General features: G+C 55.1%; 1 protein-coding gene across 1 annotated transcript in view; it reads left to right on the forward strand.

Moving 5' to 3' along the window:
• Positions 1-9,714, forward strand: part of LAMC3 (laminin subunit gamma 3) — a 59,509-nt gene that overhangs the window by 43,003 nt on the left and 6,792 nt on the right. Inside the window, 6 exon segments of the mRNA XM_039862877.1 lie at positions 1,079-1,229; positions 2,298-2,447; positions 4,292-4,394; positions 6,660-6,859; positions 7,335-7,481; positions 7,622-7,721. Of these exon segments, the coding sequence (XP_039718811.1) occupies positions 1,079-1,229; positions 2,298-2,447; positions 4,292-4,394; positions 6,660-6,859; positions 7,335-7,481; positions 7,622-7,721 (851 nt within the window).

Raw genomic sequence — 9,714 nt, forward strand, 5'->3', positions numbered from 1 at the left:
AGGAGCTTGGGTTGGCCTCCTGAAGCCAACGGGGCCTGCCAGAGGCTACTGGTTCCAGAACTGGCTTCCTTCCCTTGACGGTCAATGTGGCAGGTCAGGATGTCTGGGGTCTTGAGCCCGCTTGGAGGTAAGTTACAGAAACCCACGCATGCCCAGGAGTGCAGCTCAGCCTCTGGAAATAAGGGACAAGGACCTGAACAAGGAGGCCCAGAGCAGTGTGTTGTCCTCTTGCCTCTGGCAGTACCCACAGCCCCTCCCCAGGTCTCTGGGGCGGCTCCTCTTGGGTACCAGCTTCTTTTTTGGCCTCTGTTTCTCTGCCATGAATGGCCCCTTTATACCCGTCTTGGTCAAAGTGTCAATGGAGATCCACCAAGGTCTCACTGAGCCCCAAGTGGACTTCCTAGATGAGAGAATCTGATTGGCCCAGCTTGGATCAGGCGGCCAGCCCAGAGCCAATTGGCCTGGCTGGGGTGAGGTCACATGACCCATTCCCAGGGATGGGGGTGGCACCGGCTCTCTGAGATGGGGTGAAGGAGGGAGCCAGGGCTGGGGAGCTGGATGGGGTGATGTGGGCAGCTGGTCAGGACAGGAAAGCTGTTCTAGTTGGTCGATTACAGCACGTCAGGGCTAAAGGGCCCCAGAGCCATCATGCAGCCCAGAAGTCTTCGTTTTCCTAGACAGCGACGTGCCCAAGGTCACCCAAGGGCACAGCCAAGCCGAGCCCCAGCCCGGGCTGCTGTCCCTTCCCTAATACCAGGCACTTTCCTCTTCATCCAGAGGAGCCAAACATTTGCAAAACATGTGATTCTCAAGTGCAAACCGAGTGTGAACCCTTCCAAAAAGCGTGGTTGAATTGAGTGATTGAAGAAACTACTGCCTTTCCATTCATTCAAAAGCAGCAAAGTGGCAGCCAGTTTCCAAGGCCAGCTGCTGGGTACCGACCCCGCAGACGGTGGCTCTGCCAGGAAGTGGGGAGATGCCTTCAAAAATCGGGCTCGGGGAGAGGCATGGGACAGTGGTGGGGAAGACAGGCCCCGCTCCCTGCTCCGGGGGCCATCCTGCCTCTGTCTCCTCTCAGGTACCAGGAGGTCCAGGTGGCCCAGAAGGCGCTGGGCACAGCTGTGGCAGAGGCGCTGCCCGAAGCTGAGAGGGTGCTGGCCGCCGTGCAGCAAGCTGGCACAGATGCGGCTCTGCCCCTGACCTCCTCCTTGGCTGTCTCTTCCGCACTGGTCAGCATGGCTGTCTTGGGCTCTCTGCACAGGGTGGGGCCAGGGGAGAAGGTGGCAGCTGGAAAACCAGTGCAGCCCGGGCAGAGGCAGGAGCCACGGCTTATTTTTAACTCTATAACTGTCGATTAAAATGAGATAATGCATCTCCAGGGCTTGGCAGAGCACCTGCCCGGCAGTCAGGGCTCAGCCGACCCTTGTTGTCGATTACAATAATAATAATAGCGAGGTGGGACCTCTTCCCCACCGGTGGCAACAGCAGTGGCCCCAGATGGACATGGGATCAATCCCAGCTCTGCTGCTCCGGCTGTGACCTTGGTCAAGGACTTTCCCTTCCCCCTGCTGCACCCTAGTTACTTACCTGCCAGATGGAGATCACCCATTGGGTTACTCTAGGACTGCGTCCACAGGGGCCAGGAGGGGCTTCGTGAGTAATGTACAGGGTGACCCTCAATGCGTGTCAGCCTCCTCCCCTCTGTGCCTGCCACCCTACACTCATCACCTGGATCAATCAGTCATCCTGGAATCCCAAATTCAGGAACTGAACTTTAAAAAAAGTTTATGCAAATGCATTTGGGACAAACCAGGAGTGGAACCAACGGGCCCCAAGCTTCTCACAGGGGTCTTTGCTTTTCCCCGGCATGTGAAGAGTAATATGCAGGTCACAACGCGTTTGGCCCTGAGCGCCGGTCTCCAAGACACTGTAGCTCAGGGTATCAGGTAACACGCAGTGCCTGCCCAGTGATGCTTCTCTGAGGCCCAGGCATTCTGAATTGGAGAGTACACCGACCCAAGGTTTCGGCCTGGGGACTGTGGGCCCGGGAGAGACATGCACGTCAGGGAGGCCGGCTGACCTGCACGAGGCCGCCCTTCTACAGATTGGTGGGGCTAGAATCGGAGTCTTGGGAGCGCCAGGCCCCCCAGCCTGGCGTCTCGCACCCTTGCGCTTCTGCGTCCCTGTGTTCACAAGCCCCTCTCCCTGCCATCCGTGCCCGGGCACCTCCACCTGCCCGTGACCTGCCCCGCGGACCTTCCTGCCGCGCCCTGCCTGAGCCCTGCATCTCCTTGCAGCCGCGGAAGTCTCAGGCCCAGGGCCTGGACCTGAAGGTGCAGGTCCTTGAGAAGACAGTCACGTCCAGAGAGCGCAGGGTCACCGAAGTGGCCCGGGCCCTCCAGGCCACCGCCCAGGCCGTGCTGCACAAGGCAAAGCCCCTCACGCAGGTAGGTCCTTGTCCTTCAAGAGAGGCACCTGGAGGAGTTTAGGGCTGCCCCAGGGGTGGTGTGGGGTTGGGGTCTCAGAGGAGGGAGGAGCAAAGACTAGCTGTAGTTGCTTCCATCCTTCTAGTGTCTCCCCCAAAACTTCAGTGAACCTCAGAGTCAGCCAGGGCAGAAGAAGGAAGGGTAGAGGTGTGGAAGGAGGCAGGCTGGACAGACGGACGGGCGCACCTGCAGCAGCCAGGGCCGCGCCCACCACCCTCACTAATTGGCCGGGACTCATTCATTCATTCTTTCCTTCACTAGTTCATTCACCCCGTATTTAGCAAGCACCTGCCCTGCTCTTAGTGGTGAGCCACACAGGTTGGCACTTGCCGCCCAGAAAGGGAGACAGTGTTAAATGACCAGGGAATGCCAGGAGAATTATGGGGTGGATTTAGCCCAGTCCTGTGGCGTCCAACCTGGCAAAGTATAAAGACCTCTGAAACTGCTTTTGAACTTTTCATCTGGAAATAATTTTAGGCTGACAGAAAGGTCGCAAAGGGAATACAAGGAATTCGGACATACCCGTCACACAGATTCCCCGTATGTAACGCTTTACCTAGCCACGGTTCAGGTGTCGCAATGTAGAAATCGGCGTGATAGAATACGGCGAACTAATCCACCGACCTATTCAGATCCTGCCACCTCCTGCAGTGACAGCCTATCCCATAGCATCCTTACTTTCCCTGTAAAGACAGGGAATGAAGGGTAAGGTTGTTTGTGAGAAGTGGGTGAGCTTTGCATCCAAAGAGCGGGGCCCCGTGCCTGGCGCATACTGGGGAGCTGTGCTGTGTCACAGTTCAAACCTTGGCCCCCGGGTTGGTACCCGCTGATCCAGTTCATCACCCTTGTCCAGAGCAGGGATGCCAAGTTGAAAGGGGCCTCTGAGCACCATGGCAGTCGGGGCCAGAGCCCAGCGCGTGATGCCAATGCCGCCGCAGGGTAGCCCACCTTTGCCTCCCAATCTGCTAAGTGTCCAGAGTCAGACTGAGACACGAGAGCTCTCGGGGCATTGGGTGGCTCTTCAAACCCATTTGATTCATTATTTATTATAATCTAAATTTTTTTTTTTTTATCGAGCCGAAATTCACATAACACAAAACGAACCATTTCGAAACGCCGTGGCATTCAGCACATTCACGATGTGGTGCAGCCTCCACCTCTGTTTCATTCCAAACACTCATCACCCCAGAAGGGAAGCCCATGCCCATTGAGCAATCCCTCATTCTTCCTTCCCCCCGATCCCGGCAATCATCCACCTGCTTTCTCCGTCTGTGGGTTTACCTGTTCTAGGCATTTTACATAAATGGAATCCTACAGCATGTGGCCTTTGGCGTCTGGCTTCTTTCACTTGCTACGGTCTTGAGGTTCATCCACATTGTCTCATGTATCAATATTCATCCCTTCTACTGCGTGGATGAACCACATTGTGTGTATCTGTTCATCCAAAACACCCATACAGTCTTGTCGAGTGGCGGTGAGGAGGAAACTGATTTTTTATGGTAAAAGTTGTATAATAAATAGCTTCACTATTTGAGACACAGAAGCATTCTGAAAAATTCTCAGTCGCCCATCTTGCCTTTAGTTATCATGTTCCAGTTTTCTTTCAAGCTTTTCCAGGACAGGCAGCTTCTTGGGAGAGATAGTCAGCGTTTAACATGTGTATAATCCTGGTAAGCAGCGTAGTTAGTTGTCAGAGTTTGGGAGACGTTTTGGGACCTAGTACATGTGAGGTCGGTGACCACCTGACCTGATTCTGGGTGGCACACCTGCAGGCCACCTGCCCAGCCTCTCTCTTCTCTCTCCAGCTGCAGCAGGAGGCCACAGCCGCCCTGTCCCAGGCTTCCTCGTCAGTTCAGGCTGCCTCAGTGACTGTCACGGGAGCCAGGACTCTGCTGGCTGACCTGGAAGGTATGTATGTGTGCCCTGCTGAGGCCTGGACTCATCAATGCACAGACCTGCCCATGACAGCCAACTGGACTCGCCTCGACCAGGGCAGGCTTAGCTGCAGGGGACAGAAGTCCAGTCACGTGGGCATAAGCGAACAGACAACACTGTCCATCAGGACATCTCCTGGAGCTGCTTGTCTCTCCCCGTGTCCCACACCACTCACCGGTACTTGCTCACGTGACCATCCCCCATCAGACCATATGCAGAGCCCCTATGCGAAGGCCACATAGAAAACAATCTGATGCCATCGGCTGCCTACTCTTGGCCTAGTCCACTCTGCCGGTGGTCCCGCTACATGCTACAAATATGGCTGCTGTGGTCCAGCGTGCAGCAGGGGCTACGGGGCGGGACACAGTTTCCCTTTCGAAGGGGGTGCGGATCTGTGCTGGTCCAGGTCTCTTTCAAGCCTTAGGAAAATGAAACTAAGTGCTCCTATTTTGCAGGCGAGTAGACTGAGGAAAGGAATTGATATCTCTCCCTGGTTCAGAGCCGAGTTGAATGAAGCCAGCCAGTGTTACGATCCTCGGTGTCCCCCGCACCATGGGCTCCCGTGGTGTCCTTTTTGCTCCAGAGAGAAGCCCCCTTGCCCTTTATTTCTGGCTCTGTTCCAATGAGCTGGATAAGGCAGGAGCTCACCCTGAGCTCCTGATGACTTCGGGGTCTGAGACCAGAAGTCAGGCTTCTGCCGTCACCTTGGTTCTGTAGTCTCCTGCCCTGGCCCCACCCATGGCCCGTAAGAGACGTGGGCCCAGACCCTTGGGGTGAGCTAGGCAATTACCCCTATTCTCTAGGTTCCTCTACATTCTGAAGTCCTGGGCGCCTGTCAGGGAATTCCAGCAGGAAAGGTGTGGCTGTATGTGCTTAGCTCCGACCTGCGTTTAGGAAAATGTAAATTCAGTGCTCTATGATGGAATAGCAGGATTTTAGAACATTAGAATTATAAGGGGTCTTAAAACCATGTGCCGCGACCCCCTCACCAGGCAGGGGACCCATCCCCCCTCGGCCTGCTTAGTCCAGTGATGGGGTGCCCACCACCTCACAGGGTATCACCTCGTCGTTAGACGGTTCCGAGAATAAGGAAGTTCTTACCTGTGCTGGACGGGAGTTCACCTCACTCACACTGCTGCCCTCAAACCGCTCACCCCAGGTTCTCTCCCCATTCCCAGACGCCTCTCTTACCGCCAGTTGGCCTGTGCTCATTCGGCATTCCCGATGAAAGGAAAATCCGCTGAACGAAATGGGGAGCGGCCTTCCCCAGGGGGCGCCCTAGCCTGCAGCCTGCTCTGCCAGGAGAGAGTTTGTGTGCAGATAAGTTTAGGGAATGCTGTGTGCTCATAGCACCCTCTGAGGCCCAGAGAAATCCTGCAGTGAAGAACCCTTGTTCACTTTATTTCAACTTAACTGACACTTCTCCCTGACAATTATCGACACCCTATGGAATCAGGACGCCACAGCGTGCACTTTAAGAAATGCCAAGTTTGTGCACAAAAAGCAAAGTAGACCTCATTTCTGGATTATGTTCCTAGAGCAATTATGTCGTGTTGTGCCCGTAAACATTAGAAGGCTCGATTCTTTTCAAAACTTGACTCTGCTATAATCAGTATTCTTTAAGATAAATTTCCATTACAATTTTATCTGAAAGGGAAAGGTCTTCTTTCCAGAAGGAAACTACTTCTTATTAGATATACAACCTATGTGAATTGTATTTCCCTTTCTGTCTTGGCTGCTAGGAAGCTCAGAGGTAAATAGGGCATTTAGTACCTGCGATGTTACTACCCTAATTTTCTGGCACTTCTCTTCCCTTCCTCATCCCCCCGTTATAAGTGGCTCTTGGTTTTTCATTTTAATGGTCCAGCTGTTGATTTATCTATCACTATAAGGTGCCTCAAAGCTTCTCTAGAAACAGGTAGTACATAAAAACAAAGAGCTAAACGAATTTTGCTATGTAGTGTGCAGTGGTTTCCCATCCCTACCACTGGTCCAGGCATTGACTACTGGGTAGTTTTGTGACTTTAATGAGCATCCTAATATAATATGAATCTTTAAATTCAGTGGGCAGTATGTCTCACTTGTCCCCCTCGGATAAGCCTGAGCAGGTTACAAACAGAGCTCATGCATCTCGAACCGGCACTCATGTTGTCTGAGGGTCTGGGGCTGGTCAGGTATCTGGCAGGCTCTCGAGCCATGAGCCAGGTCCTCCTGACACAGCCTGGGCTGGGTTCGCAGGAATGAAGCTGCAGTTTCCTCGGCCCAAGGACCGGGCTGCGCTGAGGAGGAAGGCAGGCACCGTCCGGGGCAGGCTCCTCGAGGACTCGAAAAAGAAGACCAAGCAGGCGGAGAGGATGCTGGGAAATGCGGCATCCGTCTCCTCCAGCGCCGCGAAGAAGGCCAAGGAAGCCGAGCTGTTGGCCAAGGACAGTGCCAAGGTCAGAAACACAGATGGGACGACAGGGACGTTCCTGCCTTCTGGGCCCGTGGGAGAACTGTCATGTGAGAGCCGGCCCTGCAGACCCACCGCCCTGGATGCAAAGTGACTACTCCACACCTACTGGTGTGCAGCGGGTCCCGGGCTCTGAGCCCTGGAGCTTCACGTGGGTGACCCTGTCGATGCTTCAAGAAATAGATGTCATTGCTGTCCCAGGGGCCCAGCTGATTCAGTAACTTAAATCACATAACCAGGAGTCACACTTAGGTCTGTTTGGCCTTACTCCCTAAACCTCTAGGCTGGTTTTTTTTGTTTTGTTTTGTTTTGTCTTATTGGGGCCACATTCTAACAGGCGTGTGCCTCCCCAGCTCTCGCTGGCTCTGTCGCATCTGTTGGCGTGATTGCCACAGAACGCTTTATCTCGAGAGGACATCCTCTGTTCACCCTCTCTCCCCTGCTCTGCCGCCCGCCCACAGCTCGCCAAGGCCCTGCTGAGGGAGGGGAAGCGGGAGCACCGTCACGCCAGCCGGCTCTCCAGCCAGACACAGGCGACTCTCAGACAGGCCTCCCGGCAGGTGCTAGCCTCAGGAGCTCGCAGGCGGGAGCTGGAGGAAGCTGAGCAGGTGCGTGTGACAGGGCCTTCACCATTTCCTCCTGGACTGGGGCCAGCGGGGAACTGCTCCATCCAGCTCTTCCTCCCTCCTCCTCCCTCCTCCCTTCTTCCTCCTTCTACCTCCTCCCACCCCGCCTCGACCCCCCAAAGGTGGGTGCCAGGCTGAGCGAGATGGAGCGGCAGATCCAGGAATCGCGTGCCTCCCTGGAGAAGGATGTCAAGGCCTTGTCAGAGCTGCTCGCCAGGCTGGGTGAGGAGACCCCGAGGCTGGGCCCTGATCCCCCAGAGTCCCCTCCCTCCGGGTTCTTCCTCTGAGGCCCGGTCCTGGGGAAGATTTCCTGCTCCCCTTCATCACCATGGCTTCCCCGTCCCCAGCCTCCTGGCCATTTGTAATTGCCCCAGGCCCTACGGGAGGCAGAGTACCCAGAAGCGAGTTCAGAGTTCAGTCTGTGCCTCGAGGGGACGCTAGGCTGTGGGGGAGGGTACACGGAAAACTCACCAGGGGAGCGGGGCAGCCCTCTGGCCGAGGGTTTCAGAGAAGGAGAGAGAACGTCACAGAGCACGTGTGGCACCAAGGAGCAGGTGCTGGCTTGGAATCAGACAGACCAGGGTCTGAGGCTGGCCTTCTCCTTTCCTTGGCTGTGAGACTCGGGGAGAAGCGCTCTATTTCTCTGAGCCTCAGTTTCCCCATCTGTGAAATGGGGGTAACAGTGCGTTAACTTGGAAAGTGCTTGCCACACTGTGTGACAGGAAGTAGCAGCGCCTAGGGAGGAGGTAGAATTTGAGATGAGCCTTATAGCAAGGCGACATTTCCGATGAAGCGGACGGCACCCACCAAGACATGGAGGCCTCGGGGTCGGGGAGGGGCTGCAGGGGGACAGTATCAGAGCAGCTGGGCTGAAATGAACAGCTTGCATTTTTTTCAAATGTGGCGAAATATACATAACATAAAATCTGCCATCTTACCATTTTTAAATGTATAGTTCAGTGGGTTAAGTATATTTACGCTGCTGTGGGACCATGCCCACCATCCGCCTCCAGAACTTTTTCTTCTTCCCAAATTGACATTCTGTCTCCATTAAACACTAACTCCCCATCGCCCTCCCCCCACCCCCTGGCCCCCACCGCTCTGCTGCTTCTGAGTTTGACTTCTCTGGGCACCTCACACAAGAGGAATCTTACAGTATTTGTGGCTGGCTGATTTCACTTAATGTGACATCTTCGAGGTGCATCATGTAACAGCGTGCATTTTCAATTACCATTATCGATAAGAAGGGAGAGGATCCCAGGCCTGTGTTTTGACTGGAGGCCAGGCCCACGCTATGCTGCTCACACACGTGGTCTTACAGAATTCCCAGTCTCACGTGAGGCAAGGACACTTATTCTCTTGAAACTGAGGCACAGAGAGTTTAAATGACATGGCCGGGGTCCCACAGCCAGTCGGCGGGGAGACCGTGGTTCACACGAGTGTCACTCACAGCCACTACTCCACACCCGATGCCAAGGAGTTGGAGCACTGGGCAGAGCGCCCGGCAGGGAACAGACACTCTGCTCCGGCTGTTGCTGTCATTGTCATTTACCCATTCATGCTGTCATGGTGCTTGACCCAGGGAGGCAGGAGTGAACAGCACACACCTGGACGCTGCCCCTGCCCCAGGAGCCCCAGACAGGCAGAGAGACTGGAGGCTATAAGCCAATTCTGAATCTCCTCAAAGGTGAGGCTGTTAGGACTTTACTGTGGACAGTGGGGCCTCTCCAGGTCTTTGCTGGGAGCAGGACCTGCCCAGGCAACAGAGCTCACCCCTCCCCACCCTGTGCCTCTTCCCCGCCCCTGGCTCTGCTTCCTATCGTCCAGCCCAGCCTTCTTTGCCCAGGAAATTCAGGTAGGATCCTGTGGGATTGGAGACTATTTAGGACTTAACTTCCTCTTGCCCGCCATGCTCACCTGGCTGAGCCCTGTCTTTCTGTTGAATGTCACCCTTAATGACAAGTAGCAGGAGGGGGAGGCAGCCTGTGGATTCCATGCCACCATCACCACTACACAGTTCAAATGTGAGCAGCTGGCCCCACCCCCTTGTTTTGCACTTGAGGAGCCTCCCCAAAGTCCTTAACCCCAAGAAATAGAATCAATCCGTGCAAGGCCAGGGCCAGACCCCCGCTGCCCACTTGCCAGGCCTGCCGTCCTTTCTGCCCCAGCTGTCTCCTCGGCCATCAGTCTAGAGCCAGGGACCCTGTTTCCAGCC

This window comes from Pteropus medius, unplaced genomic scaffold (genome assembly GCF_902729225.1).
Source record: "Pteropus medius unplaced genomic scaffold, Ma_sr-lr_union100, whole genome shotgun sequence".
NCBI classification, from domain to species: domain Eukaryota; kingdom Metazoa; phylum Chordata; class Mammalia; order Chiroptera; family Pteropodidae; genus Pteropus; species Pteropus medius.